The 20973-nt window shown below is 37.5% G+C and overlaps 1 protein-coding gene across 1 annotated transcript in view; it reads left to right on the top strand.

The window, feature by feature from the left end:
• SHISA9 (shisa family member 9) overlaps nucleotides 1–20973 on the top strand; it is a 199607-nt gene that overhangs the window by 176883 nt on the left and 1751 nt on the right. Inside the window, exon 3 of the mRNA XM_074841025.1 lies at nucleotides 1506–1661. Coding sequence (XP_074697126.1) covers nucleotides 1506–1661 — 156 coding nt within the window. The remainder of the gene's footprint in view (nucleotides 1–1505; nucleotides 1662–20973) is intronic.

Below are 20973 nucleotides of genomic sequence, written 5' to 3' on the forward strand. Positions count from 1 at the left end.
CAAGAATCATAGTGTTATTAGATGGTAGCACTTCCACCGTTTTTCTGGAGCTGCCTCGGGGTGCCCTCACAACTTGTTTATATGTGTATGTGGTAGGAGGATGTGATTATACTGCTCTGCAGAGGCAACCTCAGTCTGAACAGCAGAGACTGCATCAGGCAGCAGCAATGGTGAAGAATAAGAAAGTTAAAAAACACCTTAGCTTTCCTTTCCTTTCCCAGCAGTAAATCCGTTAACTGGCTTCAGAGCTCCTGCTCATGCACTCAGCTTCATTAATGAGCTGTGGAAAGTGAAGTGGCTCAGGTCCCTTAAAATCCTGGCAAACTGCAGGGATATTTGGCTTCTGCCAGATCCTGTGGGCACTTGGGGGGGTGGTCCATTCACTCCATCACAATAAGCCTTCTTTCCCATAACTTCCCAGCTTTCTTCCTACATTATCATAAGCTTGATGCTGTGGGAGTTACTGTATTGTCACAAATTCAGCACCATGGTCTCATTGCAGGAGAAAAAATGCATTCGTCTGATTTTAGAAGCTATGATAAGGTTCTAGGATTGACAATCAGCTCCAAATATCTCAAAATACACAGCCTGGAGAAAGACTCAGCAAAATATATGCTGATCATCTTGAAATCTGTTAAAATTTAGGTTTGCAAATTGAGTGCTGCATACAATTCTAACCAAACTTTTTAGAGGCTGGAATCAAACATTAAAAACAAATAATAAATTATGGTATATCTTAGAAAGAAAAGCATCCAGACTGTATTCTCCACTATCAACTCAACAAATCAACTACAGAATGGATATGGGGTAAGTGTTGGTATAAAACTGTACATAAGAGGTAATTAGCTCCTGCTTTTAGGTATGCCTGCTACAGAAAACGTTATCTTGGTATGATATTGTGCTACCTACTGTCAGGGAAAAGGATAAAACATAAGGACAAAGTGTGAGCTTTGAAGAAATTACCTAATGATAGTCATGAGCCAAAATTGCACATTCTTCACTGTGGGCCATGTCTACAGAACACAATGCTGTGCAAATAACCAAGCTGGTTCTGGTATTAAAAGCAGTGTAAGTGCATATATGCAGCAGCCTGCCTGAGCCAACTGAAATTAGCCAGGCAATTTAACTGCACAGGCAGACTGATACTACTGCCCTGTATTCAAGCTACGTTGGAATAAACTTCACATTTTGGCTTGTATCCTAATGCTGCAGCAAATTCAGTCTTTGTTGTTGGTGTTCAATTGTTTTGAAAACCTATTTTTTAGTTCAAAGCTCTTTTTTATACAAAAGTTAGCATGTATTGCTACAATCATTCATCAGCCTTTAATCATGCCATTAACTGAAGTACAGGTTTGCTGTACTCAAACTCCCACTTTGTAGTAAATAGTGTTTTGTTGCATTAAATCTCATGACATATCCTGTCTAGTCTGTACTGGATAATGATGTTAAAACCTTAAGACTGATTTGGTTTTTTTCTTAATGTTTGTCGATTTTCTTTAATACAGATCCACCACAGATGAATAACGTCATGCCAACATCTCCCCTCCTTCCTCAGATGGCACATCAACATTCATATCCCAGCCTGGGACAGATCACAAACCCGTATGAGCAGCAGCCCCCAGGCAAAGAGCTTAACAAGTATGCCTCTCTAAAGGCAGTCGGTAAGTAAGCAACACGATGCATGACTTCTTTAGATCAGTATGTTGCATTTACTGTTGTCAGCTGACATTCTGCTTCAAAGCTAAAACCACAGTTTTGCTCATCCGGACTACTTCATGGTAGAATTTCATATAGAATATCATGTTAGTTGAAAATGTATTAAAAATTAACAGGGGGACTACAATTAGTGATAAGAAAATTACATGTAAGAATTGGTGATCATATGTATGTGTGTTTATATATGCATACAAAACCACACCATACCTACTGTACATCATTTTTCAGGAAGTTTCACCTATGTTGTATGCACAGTGTTCAGCCCTAGTTCTTTATGCCCTGAATATGCCTACCTATGCATTTTGGTATATATTTTCCATACCTGTCTGCACAAATGAGAGAGAAAAATATCAGGTATGTTGCAAATTTAAAGCATATAATTTAGACACCTGCTAAATATTCCCAAAAAGAAAAGGTACTTGTAATGCTTCTGAAGTAAGAGCTTTCATATTTTCTGCAGAATGTGTATTAGGAGGTCACTGGAGGAAAATTCTGAGGTCTTATGACTTCAAACAATTAGTGCATCATAAAGCTCCTAATAAAGATCCTGGTGGTGGCTCTTTTCTGTGACTGATTAATATCATACACTATTATCTTAAGCAAATGGGGGAACATTTGTGGGGAGGGAAAAGGACAGTAGTAAGTAAAGATTTCAACATAATTTTCATATTGGAAGCATAAGTTGATAATACTTTTCAGGGGCTGTAAATACCTGATGCACATCATGTGAAGATAGAAAGCCTTTATCACCTTACATTTCAGGCCCCTTCTAGACAATAATAAATTAAGAACTGCGGGGTCTATTCATAAACAGGTTCTCACTAACCCTTGCTCAGCTTACGCATATGGATGTTAACATCACTTCCCCATGAATTTAGAGCAGTATCACATGCTTATTTCCAGACAGAGCTATTTAGCTCAGAAAAACAGCAGAACAGCTGAGAACATTCTGATTTAAGAATCTAATATTTAGCACACCAGAAAAACTTTCATCACAAACTGACATTCCTATATCCTAACTTCAAGACAGCAGATCTCTAACAAAATGTACATAGAAGTTCCATCTCAAATAGTTCAGCTTTGCTTTAGCTTGCTGTTTTTGTTTCTTATAAGTGGCATTTTTAAGTGTGTTTATAAAAGATGAGGGTTAATAGCTTTCTGCTGAATTTTGAATACAGACAAGAGTGGCTTTATAATTTCTTCTTCAAAAGGTGATGCTGTGTAATGATGTGGTGATTATCACAGATTTATGCACCGATATCAGGCTTTTTCAGATGTCAATTTAGGTCAAGCCAATAATCAAAGCTGAATGGTACTTAAGCATAATAAATCAAGAGAGAAACACTCAAATGAAACTTCTCTCATCTGCCCAAGAACCACTAAATGTACTTGTTTTTTTAAAATTATTAAGTTAGGACTTAGATATTTCTTGGATATCTGAGTACAAGTTTTTAAAGCAGCTAGATTATAACCATACAGTTAAATCAACCTTGAAAGATTGTATAATGCCTCTCAGAATCTTAAACTAAATTAAACATAACTTTCAGCAACATTTTCTTCCAGGAGGATTTCACCATCTTCCCATGTTTTTCCCCCATCCTTCCTATTCCCTCTCTCTTTCTTTCCTTGTAGACCTACTCATGTCTCAGACCACATTAGCCAAGTTTTAGATTCAGGTGAATTTTCACAAGAAAAGTAAAGTGCTGCATTGTTATCCAAACTTTTCAGCAGAAAACAATAGAGATTTTGAAACTGTTATATGTGCATACCTTCTGCATGGACGTATGGAGCAAGAGTTAAATGTGCTCAGTTTTTAACTACTTTCAGACTCTCAAGGCCATGATTCCTCCCAAGAGGTACTTCCCAAGTACATCTCAAGAGGTTTTTCCATGATGCCAGCCAGACCTGGGTCTGTGACCATGCTGACATCAAGCTAGCCAGACCGCACGTTTCAGAGTTCATATTGGCTTTATGAGAGCTCGGAGAGGAAATAGCAGCCGGCCTACATCAGGCCCACCAATACAAATTTAACCTGACAACATCTTTTTAACAAATAGAAATAGACTGAGTTCACCCTGACCTGGTATTCATGTCACAGAGCGATGGCATTTTTCATATGCTAACATTCAGAGTCACGTTTACTGATCCCCATAGCAGGTTAATGAGTGCATGTAGTCCATTTCCCTTTGCATTCATTGATAATGGCTTGAGGGTGGATTCATTTGCCACAGCAGAAATTTAATAAGTGATTTGTTCTACATTCCTCCATGCATTTGAGGCAAACCATATTCATTTAAGTGCCTCTTACTCTGCATGATCCTATTGTTCAGGTGTAGTCCACTGTACTTAATTCTTTTCTTTAATGGGGGGTGGGGGTGGAGGAAGAAGCATTCCTATTGCTTTATAGCAATTGTAGCTATAGCGCATTAATATCACTCATCATAATGTGGTCATAAGTGGTAAGAAGTTTAGATAACTGAAAAAGTGATGCTTTACCAGGCAGTATTAAATTAATTTCCACACAGCTGCTTTCTTCTGAACTACAGATGTCCTAAAAATTTGGCTGTCTAATTTTAGAAGTGAGCTACTTATCTCTCAGTGACTGGCTGCTGTGAAAATTCAGTTCACAGAAAAGTAGCAAGTGACAGTAATCTCTGTTCTGGATCGTGTTCGGGACCCGAATTAAATTCAGTGCCTAAGACTCAAGTGCTTGTGGAAACAAGAGACAACAGCGTCATTGCTAGTAGTTTACATTGTGTTACTGAGTGAGAATGACCAATACCTTGGTAGTGAGGCCAAGCTGATCCCTAGGAAGCTATTTTAAAGCTACACCCTAGACTCCAAATCATGTAGCTTAGCAGAGTGCAGTTTGAAGTTGGACTGTTCATGCGTGTGTGCAACGTGTGCATTGCAGAGTGTCTGATTCAGCACAACAGGGGAGAAGAGAATTGAAAAGACCAATGTGGATGTATTTTATTTAAAATGCAAAATATTTTTATGTGAACTAGTTCAAACTGCACAGCCAAACCCCTACACAATCAATGGAAGAGGGTTTTTTCTCATTTCTTGTTAGGAATTTATTTATTTGTTGAAGCCTCCAGAATTCCTTAAGTACTGACCAGCGGCTACTGACCAAATTCAGCTTTTCCTCTTACTGTCTGCTGGCATTTACATCTCTGAATAATGTGAGGACATTCTGTGCCTATTTATATTCTCAGATGAGTGCTTGGAGGACAGCAAGGTAATAGTGACTTGAGATTTACTTACTGTTTTCCTTACTGCACCAGAGTTTTACTCTCCTTCTACCTTAACACATACACCAACAGGGAATAATCAGCAGAAGGTAGAGGACCCTTTGGAAATGAGAGAGCAACACTCACTTCCTGAAAGAATAGATAAGCAATCCATCCATCTCCTAGCATCTATAGCCTGAGTGACTGACTCTGTCCATCCATTATTTGTCCATTTTTGAGCCAGAAAATCTTTTTTCAACAGTGCCAAATTTGTTCCACCAAAGAATGTCAGAGACTGTATATGAGGGAAAAGGATTAACAAACTCTAAGACCAGTCCCACCAAAAGTGGTCACAATGTTGTGTGGCAATTAAACACCCAGTGTTTAGATATTTCAAATTTTTGGTCACCTGAGATGACATGATCCTGGTTTCCTTTGGTGCTTTTGCAGTATTTGATTATTTATGTGAAAAGTGCAGAAAGAGGTTTTTCTGCGTAAATTATTCTTATTTCCAGTTCATCAACCATGTTTTTACTCCATGCTTAAATGGTTATTGCTCATTTAAGCAATCCTGACATGCCTAAAGCTACAAGTGGATGAAGATCTTGTATCTGAACACCTTCATGAAATTCAAGTCTCAGGTCATACAAAGGCAGCTCATCACAAATTTTTATACACATCATTTGGACACTCATTCAGAAAGCATGAACAATCCAACTTCAAATTCCACTCTGCTAAGCTGTAAGAGTTGGAGTCCATCCTGTTGCTTAATAAGAGCTTCCTAGAGCTCAGATTGGCCTCGCTATCCTGAGGTATTGGTTACATTTATTCACATTGTTCTGCGAGCCTGGCTCAGTAACAGTTAAATTTCTTTCTTGAGTTTCAGGGAGTGCAAAGCGACTAAATTGCTTTAGAGTTTCTTGCAAAAATTGAAAACTACCCCAAACCCAACCTTCTAAAGCCCTGCAGGACTAGGAGAAGATCACTGAGCTGCTAGAAAGGTGCACAGACATACATGTAAAAACTTAGAATACAAGTATTTCTACAGTTTAACATGATTTTATATTTCTTCCATAACTTTCTTCTTCACTTCTCTCACACACACATCCACACACAAACCTTTGAAGAACTGACTGGGCATGACTTAAGAAGAGGTAACTCAGCCAGTTTAAATTTCTGCCTCCCTCAAAAAAACCACCACGGACAGAATTCCTCCCTGAAACTCAGACCCAGAAAGCCTTCAGCGATGCTGGGAGTTGTAGTCTCTTGTGGGATGAAATCAGATCTAATTGGTTGGATATAGTGAAGCTAAAAGAAGAATATAATTGGCAGCAGACTCACCATCACATCTCCGAGTCTACAGCTCCCAGCATTTCTTGAAGCTTCAAGTTCTTTGATCCCAAAGGAAATGTTAGACCATGCTCGAGCTCTGCTTGCAGCTGCAAAAATCCAAAGTGAGATTCTGCAAATATGACACTCAAAGAATAAATATCTCCTGTTTAGGTCACTGTTACTATGTAGAAAATATTGTGGCCACAAGCGCGCCAATGCACAAGGCAACATCTCCTTCAAAAAAGTGAAGCATATGAGAAAACTGTCTGGTTTGTTTGTCCTTTACATCTACACACAGAGGAAGATCACCATAAGGTTAACTCTAAGGTGTTCTCTTTGAACCATCCTCCTGTCTAATGCCAAATCCGGTGGTGCCTTCTCTTAAGCTTCAGATCTTCAACTTCTATAGAAATGATTGTAACTTTATGGTGATACAAGACCTGTCTTATGAGAATATAAAGTGGCTTCACAACTGCCCCTAAGAATCTGATACCTATCTCACCAGAAGATGAGATCCTGTACTGTTCCCTATAGTTCATTGTGCTCTGGAACAGAAAGAAACACTGTAATTGCTAAAAAGGAAACACACAATTGGGAAAAAGGCCTGCCCATGCATTGACAGGGATTGATACAGTCAACTTCTAGAAAAAGAACTATAGAATTATTGGACACAATGTGTTTGTGTTACTTTACTTTCCTATACCAACCACACTGTTACACTGACAGGGAAATATTTGTGTTTCTTTGGACGGCTTAAAAGGGAATTGTGCTTTCATTTCAAAGAGTAAACAAATTTTGAGCTACTACTACTTCCATAAGCAGTTGCACAAAAATGGATTAAAAAAAATCTGGGACATGGGAATAGCTCCCTGGATTTAACACCACCAAAACAGACAGGGAAGTACAGATTAATGCATCATTTGTCATATCCAGAGGGTGATTCAGTTAATGATTTCATATATCTAGAGGTATGTTCAGTGTCATGGAAAATGCTAGACTAGGCAATCTGCCCAATACAACACTGGAACTATGGATCTGTCTCAAGGAAGTATGACATAAAATCATGGTATCTTTTTATTATTATTTACTTATCCCACTGGCTGGAGAATCTGAAGCTTCTGAGTGCTCATTTGTTAAGGAAGTCTTTCATACTTTAATCCTTGCTTCTCCTTCAGGCACAGGAGAAAAGCCAAGAAGCACTCAGCAGCAAGCCTCCCTTTACCAACCCCCTTGCTAGCACTGTTCCCTCAGCTTTCCCATTTCCCAACTAGATGAAGTGCCAGTGTCACTTGCTTCACCTATGTCTTCTGCTGAGACCCCCAAACTTCACATCCTGCCCAGTGCATGCAGACTTTCAAGACCTTTCTTGCTTTCACTAAATCATTTAATTGGTTTCTCTGTTATTTACCAAATTGGCTTCTGATACCCGCAGGCACTCTGTCATAGGTAAATAAAAAATGCCTGGGGAGTCTTGATCAATATGTTGTTTGTGCAAAGCCTTGATCTTGAGCAAGATCAGCTGCACCACTGACATTCTTTTACGGCCTTTTAAAGAAACAACATTTTACTGTAAAATCTCCAGGGTGATATTCTTTCTGAGGCTGGGGAATCCTGCTGTAAGTAATCAGGCATCCAAGTAGCCATTGCCCATGCCATCCTTTAGCAAATAAACGGAGCTGTGGAAAGGTAACTCTTCGGGGATACGTTGGTCTTAGCAGAAGGGATATCTAGGCTGCTGGGAGGAAATTGCAAATAGTCCTTCTTTTACAAGAAACAGTTTTAACACCAAAATAAGATGCTCTTAAACATTTCCATCTATGTCATCTCATTTTTAAGTCTTTAGCAGCAACACACTGAACTTGTGAAAGAAAGGAAATCTGACCTTCAGGTCCATTTAATTTAGGTTTATCTCAGAATTATGTTTTCTGGGTTGGATTCACAACTCATATATTTGTTTTGTCTGAATTTTGTCCACTAGTTTTATGGTGGATGAAGAATATTTATAAGGATCTATTAAATTCTTAGCCTATTTTTCATGCCAAAATAGCAAGTTTAAATCTGTGCATCCTTAATTCTTGTTCTTGAAATTGGTATTCTTTACACCCATTTTCTCTACAATGGATTCCCTACAAAGGGGAGACAGCCACTTTTTCTCATTACCAGCATGTATTTTAAAACAGTGAAAATGAAACCTTCACCAATACAGTCATAAAAGTTCAGATTATAAATGCCAATCCACAATCCATCACTTATACATCATAGAGAACTCAAACCCTTCCACTAAAAATTAGGTTGGTTCTCTGGAAACTAGTTGATTTTTAAAATCCTTATTAAGTGATAATGAACCAATGAAACAAAAAGTAATTTTCTCCTTTTTATAATACGCAACAGGCAGATCTAAAATAACAGTAACCTGAGTCCAGTTGACTGCTAGAGAATGCTAGTCTTTCAGGGTTTTTTACTGTATTTTACTGAAGACTGCAGTCTTCAGAGGTAACAAGCTTACAGTAACCAACTTTATTTCCATCTATTGAGATCAGTGGTGGCCACAGGAAGGAAACTAGTAAATCTAAATCAAGTATGGGTTATTCAAACCTATTTCTACGAAACGTTAATGAATTATGCATGAGACTTTTTACACATTAAGTGATGTGAAGACATGAGTGAGTGAAACTTCACGCTTATGCAATACCACTAGATAAAAGTGAATCAATAAAAAAGCTCAGCTCATGAGAAGAGAAAGTCTAACAATGTTAAGCATTTTCACTTGCTACCCTTCTTAAACATCCTTCTCCATAACTGTTTTATTTTGCACTATAGACATACATCTACATATAAACATACTTCTCATTCTGCAATACAAATTTTTTAATTCATTATTTAAGAGTAGACATTGATCATAAAGATATGAAAACAATTGTGAATACTTGCAGACAAATAGCAACACTGAGATCCCAGCTAAAGTCTAGATTTAATCTGAAGTGTGACTTTTATAGTTCCAGCCAAGGAGACTACACATCAATTGCACTGGTTGTTCTGAACATACTCCACTTATTTCTTCCTTCTGGACTGTGAGCTGTGCGGGTCATTTACTGCAATATTTTTCCAATAAGGGTTTCATACAGATTCTCAACGTGATATCCTGGAAGTGGTTCTCAGAGGTGTCAAATGATCAAAACTTATAACTTTACTGGTAACCCAAATCCCCCCATAGATGTTTGTCAAAAAATTAACAGATTTTCATCATCATTTTTAAATACCTGCAGTGCTTAGAAAGTGTTCTAAACTCAGCACATGGAAGTGAAGGCCTAAATGATTTCAAAGTGTCAACTTTGAGTGAATTCTGGGGCAAAACTCTTGAAGAGAATTTTCTTGAATTAAATTAAAAGTTTCCCTAACTAAAGGCTTTCAGGGTCCACTTTTATTTATTGAGTAGTCTTTCATGCTGGCAGTATTCAAGTATGAATCAGGTTATAATGACTGATTCAGGATTTTTTGCTTTTAAAACTCAAAAGGTGAAAATGAAAAGTAGCTTTTTAAGGAAGTGTTTTGATTTAAATTTTCCCAAGAACTGACCAAAGAATAATGGAATGAAGACAGAGAATGCAATTCTGAAATCCCACTACAATCAATATGTTTAATTCAAGAATAAATTTAGGAATTTTGGATTTGGGAAGCAAACTCGGTGAGAAACACACTTGAATTCCTATACTCATACTTTATTTTCCATAGTTCTACTGATTCACATTGGGATTATTTTTGTATGAAAGTATTATTTCTTCAAGCATATCAGAATCTCCCTCCATGTGGACAACAGAGCTTTAAATTATTTCAATTCAAGTCTGTTGCATTTACAATGTTTGTGATGTGAACATTCAGGTTTGGCTTGGCAATTTTAAGGAGTTATGAGGATTACTTTGTTGCAAGTCCAGTTTACTTAAGTAAACAAAATAATACTCTAACCAAATACAAAAACTCAAAAGCTTTAATACTCTTCAGCTCGGCACATGGATATATATCAACAGCAGTAGTGTGATGTTCTTCAGAACTACCCATGAATACCAATGAAGACTGGCAAGACAACTGATAGGAATGAATCCCTTATTAACAATGTAATATAAATAGCAGCAGTTATCTGTCTGCTATTTTGGTTCTGCAAAGGATGTTCTAAAGACAGTAAATGTGTTTAAGAGAGAAATTACACAGATAAAAGCCACAGAGATCATTGCTTTACTCCTACACATTCACACTATAATAACAAAGGGCTTGAGGCATGGAGGGAGGAAGAGCAATAACATGATTTGTAATGCACACAGTTAATTTTTCCAAAAGTCCTTCCCCTGACAGCTTATATGAAGAAGGGTATGAGGAAGAGAAGCTGAAAAAAAAATCTGATATGTAGTAGCTATGATACTACAGCATCAAAAAAATCACCATGAAAATATCAGTCTATCCCATCCTAATGATAATATTAAGTGCAATAGGTAATTTTTATAATGCGAAAGTTTGCAAAGGTTTCTAGGCTATAGAAGGTGCTCCTGTAAAAAGTTCACCTTCCCTTGCAAGGGACCTGCCACAGCAGGGGAGGAAGATCTGCAGCTCAGCGCTTTTGGTTCTCATTTTCTCAAGTGATGGTTATGATTGCAATTCCTGGGAAAAAAGGTAGAGATGGCAGCTGAACACTCCTATATGTCAGAAGTCTTGTGTGTGTGCACACTATTAAATATTGATTGAAGTGAGCTTCATTACTGATTCTTCCTTGACTGTCAGTCACAAATACTTTTGCTTTATGTGAAAGCTACTTGGAGGGTTCTGTTCAGAGCAGGCATTAGTTATGCTTTGCCTTTGAGTTTGCTCAGTCTGTATGAAAACCTTATGAAACTGATTTTCTTCTGACAGTGCAAATTTGGCAATTGCCAGGGAACACCATTTCTTTTTAGTCTGACACACATCTCTGGTTTGGAAACCTCTGACAATATGCACAAGACTTTAGTAATACAAATGTCACACAGTCTAATAGGAAGAAGAGAGGAAGAGAATGAAAAGAGAAGAAAAAACCACAGCTGAATGTGTGCAAGTGCAGCTATGGAATTATTTCCTTTTTTTTTTTTCCACTTGCTTAATAACTCTCTCTTAAAAAGGATTCCTTCTGGCAAAAAGAATAGAAAAGATAACTTTCTAATAGAAACAACTTATGCCACAGCTAATTTTAGAAAAAAAAAATCAACTTCAATCCCAAATGATTGCTAAAAATTCTTTTAAATTATAGCAGTTAAACAGATCAAATAAAAATAACTCCTGCAAAAAATAGTTATTGCATCACTAGGAAATTTTTTTTCATTTAACCAGTACAATTCAAAAAGCCTTTATGCCTCACTCCATATTCAGAAATAATAGTGTAAATCTAGTATGACGCCAGTTGAAAGACAGAAAAATGCAGGGTTATTTTAGTACTATAAACATGTCTTAATTATGTATTCAAAGACCTGAACTGGGTCTTGTGTGATCTCATGCAGCTTTCTGCATCATCACAACTAGAAGTATTTGTAGCTGATTCAGACATATGTTTAAGAGTTATAACGAGCAGTATACTAAAAGAAACAAAAAAACATCAAATAAAATGTATTAAAGCTGAAAATTAAATTCAGCACACAGAACAAAGCCAACAGCAACATATGAAAAAAAATGAAATTAGGTTCATGTTAAGAACAGTTATTACAAACAAATGCGGTTAGGAATATAACAGTTTTTTCAGTCAACATTAAATAAGATAAATTGACACCTTGAGGAAAAACAAACACATTTTTAGATGCTGAATCACAGTGCAGAGTACTGTGAAATTTTTTCCAACATGACCCACATACTACTCAGTGTGCAGCCTGCCAGGACAGTCCACCTGGTTTGCGGTCCACTCCCAGGAGCAAGGCACATTGCTGCGTGCAGACTGCCTGAATTACTCTGACTGCCGTGGTAGGGCCTGTTATCGCGCATGACTGCACACTTCTTCTGCAAATGTACAATGAAGCAAGCCCTCCCCTTAAACAAACTGAAGGTCCTCACCGAACAAAAGGGTTACAAACAATTTCATATTATTGTAGATGTATGAAAGCATTACTGCAAACTTTTGACACAATCAGATTTGTCCTAACTGATTTGCTTGAGAAGCACTAAAAACTACCCAGTGAAAAAGCAAGCAAGATTACTGAAGGAAGAAGTGGAAGAAGCCTTTTAAGCAAATTTCCTAAGTGTTAACCTCTTTGGCTTCGGACAGCATTTTTAGAAAGCAAGCCAAACCCTCATTTCCTATAATCAGTTTATGCTGCAGTCATGCTTTATTCAGAAGTTAAGCATGACAGCATGACTCCTTAGACAGTTTCTATTTCAAAAGCCAAGTTTCCTTACCATATGTAAGGTTTCCAGTAAAACTGAAACTGATAAGTACGCCTAAATGAGATAAAACAAAATAAATATTTCACAGTAGAACTTTTTGTATTTATTTGCCATTGTAGATGTCGTGAAAGGACATGAGCTTTTCTTATAGTGGCCTTTAGGAAAAAAAAAAATGAAAAAACAGATTTACAGTTACAGGACAGCCACTGGCTGCATTTTCAAAGAGAAGTCAGAGATTTGAATACATAATTGTCTTAGACTTCTTTTACAATTTCATCCATTGGTTCAAGAATAAACTGGCAATCTTATTGCCTTCTCAAGTTTATCATCCATTCTACAATAATAAACCAGGAATTTAACATCTTGATGCTTGAATTTAAAATGTTAAATCTCTTGAGGATATAACAAAGTAGTGTGATCTTTGTCTATCTGCATGTAACAGATTTCAGGTCTCCTGAAAACATTTATGATTTTAATGTTAATTTAACATGACATAACCACCATTTTTTTCCAGGTTGACAGAACCTATTGAGTGTGTGTGTGTGTGTGTGTGTGTGTGTGTGTGTGTATATCTGGAGTATTTTGACCAAAATCAAATCATGATATCACTGCAGCACTTTTCAAAATTGAATCATAATTATTCCAATTTAATACTATGTAAATCAATGCAGTCACGTATACAAAGCCCAACTGGAAAAGCTGTTTTACGTGTCCAAGGAGAAATCTGCTTAAACTTACACAGTAAATAAACGTTTTTAAAAAGAAAAAGAAAAAATAGACTTTGAAGTGCTGTGCTTTTTTGGCACATCGTCAAAAGAGGGGTTCTTCTGCTCACAGACATGTGGCTACTCTTGTGTTCCAGGGAACTGTAACCCTGTACATAAGGTACCACACACAACGTCTGATGCCTGAGGAGTTAATCAAATTCTGTCTCCATGTTCCCAGCCAAGCAGCAGCCTTTGCTGCCTGTAGTAGATAAAGAGAACATTGCGAGACTGGAGGCTCTACTTACCAAGTCTAATTACATTCCTATTCTAAACCATTCCCTAACGCGTCTCAAAATCCAGAAATATTCTGGCCTCTTCAGCCTTTCAGATACTGTCGTGAAAGTAATCAATAGAAGAGAAGAAATGTTTGGGCCTACATATGTCTGATATCATGGGCAAACAAAATGCAGTCTTGTGTCTGGAGGTGGACAAGCTCCTTTGAAACAATGTCTGCAAAAGAAAAGGTTGATATGGTATGTCTTTTCAAGCTTGGTCTCTCTCCAGGTCACTATAAGAAATGAGTAAATAGATGAAGTGGTAAAGGAGGCCACGAGAGGAATAAAACAGAGCCACAAAAAGAACGTTCTACCAAAATTATGAAAATAATTTCTGGGTGGTAATATGTATTATGGATTTTTCTTTACCTGTATCAGTAACAGGGAATAAAAATAATGAGAAAGAATCCAGACATGAAATATTATCTTCCTTTTCAGAATGTCTTAACTGGTGTTAGAACTTTTGGGGGAAGAAAGGCAAATATTTAGGACAAAAATCAGTGCATTGCAGCCCACAGGCTGAATTCTGCATTCTCAGAGCTCAATACAAGAATGGAGAAGGAGGGATGCAAAAATGATTGTAAATAACCTTTGCCCTTTCTCAGAATTTAGTATGGTTTAAAACTGTCCCACCTTATACACAGTCACTTCAGTGCCCATGAGATGAGAACAGCTAGTGACTAACCATGAAGTAGCTACATTCCTTCCTCTTGGCCACATACAGATCTATCATATCATCCTACCCACTGCTGACATTATATGAACAGAATCATGTCTACCTGCAACATCTAGCTGTATTCTGTTTTCCAACAGACTTCATGCTATGCAAAGCAAATTCTTCTATGCTCCATGATGCTTGGTGAACCCCTTCATTCAAAACACAAGTCATTAGTTATTTGTTTTACTGGATGGAACACGATTTTCAGTGAAGTTTTTGGATGTTCATACCTGGGGGCAGCTAATGTGAACTCATTCCGTGTTAGCTTTTTTCCCTTGCCCAAGAAATACTTGTGCTAGTGTAGAAATGACACTTCTTTGATTTTCACATGAACTCCTTCAAAAACTCTCACATACAGTTGGCTTATATCTTGGAAGCCTTTGAACATATTGTCTTAGAGGCCAGCTTAGAAAAACAAATGAATAAGCAATCACACATTCAGACAGGATCAACAACAGCACCACCAAAAGCAGCATCCTAGTATTTCCCTGGGCAAAATTCTTGTGTTGTCTTTGAGCCAGGATTCATTACCCTATTTTCTAAGTAATGAAAATGAAAACTCAAGGAAAGACAAATGTAAGGTTCCCACAGCTTCAGGTAACTACTCTAACATCTCAGCAAAGTCATGACTGTACAAGCAAAGCCTTGTTATAAACTGTTAAATATTACATAGGGATAGCTTTACTGTTACACAGAAAACATCTACAAATAGGCAATTAACTGTATTTTAGCTGTTATCTGGTGTGTCATTGTAGTCATTTCATTGCTATCCTGTCCCCCAGCACTTTCCATTGGCTTGCTTTTTGTATCTCTAGCCCTAAATTTGAAATACAGTCTCTTTGTGGCTAGAATAAAGCTCTGCATTTCACAAAGTAGTTCTTAAAATATGTTCAGATAACAAACAATTCTGTGAAACATCTACTGAGAAACAGGGTTCCCTATATATTTTTGTATCTTCTGACTGTAATGGAAAGCTCTCACTGAAGCTTTTTTTTTAAAAAAAAAAAGTCTTTAGAGCTTTTATAAGGGCTCACTCCTTTGTGGATTCTCCTCTCTCACTTCAGAGGTTTCTTCCCACTCCTAGGTGCCTACTTTCGCAAAAGCTGTAGGACATAATTGTCTTTCAGGATTCTACACTTCTCCCATAGCTGCAAGAAGTCATGCAAGAACTCAGAGCCATTTTATGGACCCAAAAAGATAAGAGGATTGTCAATGAGGAAAAAAGTAAGAAATACTGCTTCAGACTTACCCAAGACCTCCTTATTTAGCTGTACTTTCTGCACAGAATGCTTGCAACGGCAATATTTTACAAGAAAAATAAAGCATTACACAATGCTAATGTATGTTCAAACAACTCTTTATGCCAAAAGTGGTTACACATCCACCTTGAAGACTACTTAATTTAGGGTGCAGAACAGTATTATATAGCCTTAGGGCCACCTCTCAGCACAGATAACATACACTCGGATAAGCACACTGAGAAATCCTGGCCCTATTACAGCCACGAGGATTTCTGCCACTGATTTTCAAGAAAACACATTTTCATCCATGGTATTTACTCGATAAGTAACTCACTGGTTTACATGGTTTTGTTATATAACTGTGGATTATGAAGAGATATGTAAAACTTCCAAGTTTGGTTATGGCCAATCATCAATCAGCACAAGAACAAAGCTTGTCTCTGTTAGTGCCACATTTAGGCAGAATAGTGAAACTTGAATCAACACATACCATCAAAAGTCCATTCCTTTCTGGCCACTAAACGAGCATAAACTCACTGAAGTTTTCCTAGGCATTCCCATGACCTTGCTACCCCAGGCAGCTGGGTAGTCATCTCCTTTAAAAATCAAAATTCAAGGAATAAGGCAAGGGTCCCAATCTGAGACATTTGACACCATTACTAGCAAAGTCAAGATCAAAATAAAACAGACAGTTGTGGTCAGTTCCTTTAAGGCATCATTGGATTCAGATAAGAGTGAGGAGTGGAGTGATCCACCTTTTAATGATAAGCTTATGGTTCAACAAGTCCAGCTGAGTGGGACTTAAATCTACATTCTCTAGACAGCAACGTGCATCCCAGCTTCTTCCAAGATAGTCCCCAACCAGATCCACATCCTGATGACCTTGTGCTGTGGAGCAAAAGATTTATGAGTCTAGAAAGACAAAGGAAGAGAAAGCATCTCTTTAGCTTTATAGTTAAGGTACTCAGCTGGGAGGGAGAACTCCTGCTTTTGATCCTTACACTATTCCTATATTTTTTTCAGTTATACAGTTCATGCACAGCAGGAACAAAACCCCAAGTTCCCCCCCCTCCCAGGCACACGCTTTAAGGTTGGAAAAAAGTCAATATTTCAACATTTTTTCCAGATGAACAGCTACAACAGTAACTAAATTTGTGGGTGCATTACCTTAAAGGAGTAAAAACCTTACAAAAATATTGAAACTGAGAACATTTTTATAATTAGATGCCAAGATTGAAGGGAGGGAACATAAAGAATAACACTCAGAATTAAAGCCCTACTTTTACTATTGTTCATTTGGCAATTTTGTAATTCTAATTCTTTACTCCTTTTGCAAACCTGACAGTGATATCTTTAAATCCCGTTTTACTGTTTTATATACAGAAGCCAAAGCAAAAGGCACTTCTGTAGCACCTTGCATCTGAAAACTCAGTATACTCTACAAATAGCAATTAAACTTCATAACACTTAACTACCTCCTCCAGTGTGTTAACAGCTCATTTACAACTGGTGAAACCAAGGCAGAGGGACGTTGAGTCATGTACCCAGGGTCACATAATAAATCCATCCTGTAACTCCAAAGTGTCTCTTTGCATGTTTAAAGTCCGCAAAATATTTATAGGGCCTGGTTAAGAAGAAAAATAAACTTCCTGAGATTCACAGTTGATTTTTAAAGTAGTTGGCATCAGCATACTATAAACATGCTTTTCTTGAGAAAATATTTGTTACAAAACCACACTCAATATTACTCTTCTGAACCTTTTCTGCTTTGAAAATCAGAAGTAAAAAAACCTGTTTCTGCACTATAGCATCAGGCCACTCACACTGGGGCATAGCACCCTGATATAAAACCTATAATCTAGTCAGTATGCAGGAATGAGGACTGCATTGAATGCAGGAATTGCATTGAATGCATTGAATTGCAGGAATGAGGACTGCCATAAAGCCCTTTTGAACAACTGAACAATTTCATTTTATCAATCATTTTTTTGCTACATATGTGCTATAATGGTATTTTCCCGCACCCAATTCTGGTACATGTGCCTATGTGTAAGCCTGTGCATGCATGCTGAAAGAAAACTGCTTTAAAGAGGTTAAAATATTAGATAAAAAGGCTGGCTTTCACTGTTAGCGTTTAACTCCTAAGCATACATAAGAAATTCTCAGGCAAAACCCTGCAAATCATTATTTGATCAGGACAAACACAAACAGCAGCTCTCCCAGACCGTCACTGCCACACAAAACACACGCAATCAGCCATTCATCATATGCTCGCCAGTTTTCTGCTTGACTTTGCTGACGAGGATTTACAGATCAAAGCCTGGTTTGTTCTCTTCAACCCCAGTTTCCAGACAACAGTTGAGAAGTCTCTAGAAAGGAACTATGGACTAAATTAGTTAAAGCAACTTTAATGTAACCATATTTACAGAAATAATCATTTACTTTCTGCATTATCTTCCATAAGAAACAAAGAGCTAGAAATTTTACATATAACATGGCATAAACAAGAGCATAATCAATCTCACAGATCTGTCATAAGCACAGTCCTTGTGAGGCCGATTTCTTCCTTGCTTAGTTTTTACAGTGACGTGTTGTTTATATGCAACAGTAATACGATTTACTCTTCTGTGAGGACATCAGCCTTGATGCCTTTGGAGATCTGAGTAACATATCTAATGTCTGACAAAATTCAGAGACCCAGAACCATTGCTGGCAGCAGAAAAAGGTACAAGTGAGAAAAAAATAAAAAGAAACTAAGGAAGGAGCTTGAGCTTGTTGTGGCCTTTTTCACTTAGCCACACAAAAGAGAAAAATGGCACAAAAAAATCAGGCAATGCAAATATCTGCAATTTTGGGTCATTATTTACATAACTGCATCACCACTGTTACTTTTCTAAACAGAAGTAGTTTACCTTGCAATTGATCATCAAAGATCTTGATTATGTAAGACACTGCTGCAGCTTAACTAAGGAAATTAAAAGTACAAACTTACAATTTTACTCTATCCTCACATGAGATTAGTTTTTAATTTTTCTATACAAATTAAACCAATTTAAATGTGAAATAGGCAGACAAATGTATCTGCATTAGGAGCTGGACATAGTTAACTATGCTGAATTTAAATTACTTAAGCTAGTGTGACTTTTCATGTACAGACAAGGTCTAAGTCATAAGATACAGAAGCTTGCTCCCCTAACCAGCTGACTTGCAGTGCCTTTGATGTAAAAATTTATACAAATAAATACTTATGTGGATATTCAACATGCCTTTTCTGCAACTGTTTTTCTCAATTACTGATAACAGATTAATGAGAAATTAGCAATACAGACTGTGTTTCCCTCCTGTTTTTATTCAACTTGTATATAATACTATTTTGTGGCATTCACTGAATATTAACAATTAAAAGGACAAGCCACATTTAGAACTGGAAAAAGCTCTTCCAATGAGAAACAGATACAACTTCTTGATTATTCAGATTACAGATCTCTAAATGAACCAACTCACCCCAAAATCAAAGCAGAACTTAGCAGGTTCACTTTTTAACACGTTACAGGTCTATCAACAATTGCAACTGCACATCCTGTACTGAAATTAGAACAGGCCATTATCTACATTCCGCAATTTGTTTAAAACAGAAGACACCCGTATACTATAGAAAAGCATTCACTCATCAATTAAAAAAAGAGACAGATGGAGATGGGTAAAACATACAAAGCCTAATTTTATAGCACAGATGAGCAATTTCAGTTCATTGAAGAGGAAACACCTCTTTAATGACAAAATTAAGGATTTAAGAGCAAAGTCCAGTTGCACAGTCATTATACAAAAAATGTCATGAGATGATAAACAGCAACTGCTTTTGGTAATATTCTTTCCTGTTGAGGGGCCAGGGCAAGGGGGATGCAGAACTGAAGCCTGATCTTGAAGATTAATGTGGTGTTCATGGGAATTTTACCTCCTTGCATAAAGATCCAGTTAAGAACTAGAGAGAAGGAGAAAATTCAGATCGCAACAAAAGCCTCCTAGCAATACTGGCGGGAGAAAAAGAGGGAAAATAAATAAAAACAGCGCAGAAAATTAAAAACCTACTCATCATGAAGGCAAGAGGAGCTGAGCTGTACAGACAGCTACATGTACAAGACTTCTGCAAAGAAGTCTTACATGGCATAGCTTCAAGGAAAATGGACAGATCCAGCCAGGGCAAAGCAAAAGTCAAATCCCAGCTGACAAAATCATATATTCAAAGCACACCACTGCTGATTAACACACCACCATGTTAGCTGATCTACATATTTGGCACTATCTTATATCAAAATCTAGATTTGTGAAGGGGGTAAATAAACCCTCTTTACATAAAAGGCAAGATCTTAAAAAATGAAATTCAGTTAAGCTCCCCTTAAACCTCTGAGACTCAGTCTCAAAATTGAAATGAGTTGCTGGACTGCTGCAGAATGCCTTTAGCTTCCTGAGCATGATTCATACTTTTAAGCAAGGCCAAATAAATGCCAGCAATAACAACAATCAAACTTGAGCAAAAGCATGCACTGGAAGACACTTGTCTAGGAAATCGCAGAGGTCAAAACCCTAATCTGACAACTGCAATACAGTATTTGTTGGCAGGACTATTGCAGTATTTCTTAGTGGCACTGGCCCTAGAAAATGATGTCAGAACCTGGAATTTAGGATTTTCATTGTCTGTAAAATCACAGGGTAAATACCTAACCTTCAGCAACCTAAAGTATTTTCAGCCCCATAAAGCATTAGTGAATTTGCAACCATTTAGAAGAACAGATCCCATTCTTCATTTTGCCCTAAGGCCTTATTCAACAGAGATGGGTCCACCTCATACACCACTGGACCTTACAAATTGGCTTGGTTAAACACCCACATTACACTTTGCACTTAAAGGGATGTGCTGTCATACAACAGGGCATCCCAAGATGCCCCAATATTTCCAAGAAAGTCCGTATACTTCTGAACACTTCCTAAACTTCCTATGCTATGTGAGATAAGCAGCAGTAAGATTCATAGGACCTGTCCCCATAACGTAAGTATCAGCACAGCCTGAGTGATTTGGGGCAGGGACAGTCCTTTGTTAGAGGGCAACAGGTTTTTGTCCGCATATATGAAAATCCTAGCATAATGGCATCCAAAAATATACTACAGAGAGAAAATAAAGGGTGGGAGGTGGCATGGATTTCTCCATCTCTCTATACAGTTACCGATGTAACTTTATCTGCTCCACAGATGCAACTGTGCATGACCTACTGTAAACGGTGTAACATTTTTCTTGTGTCCAAC

This window comes from Strix aluco, chromosome 15, assembly GCF_031877795.1.
Source record: "Strix aluco isolate bStrAlu1 chromosome 15, bStrAlu1.hap1, whole genome shotgun sequence".
Lineage (NCBI taxonomy): Eukaryota > Metazoa > Chordata > Aves > Strigiformes > Strigidae > Strix > Strix aluco.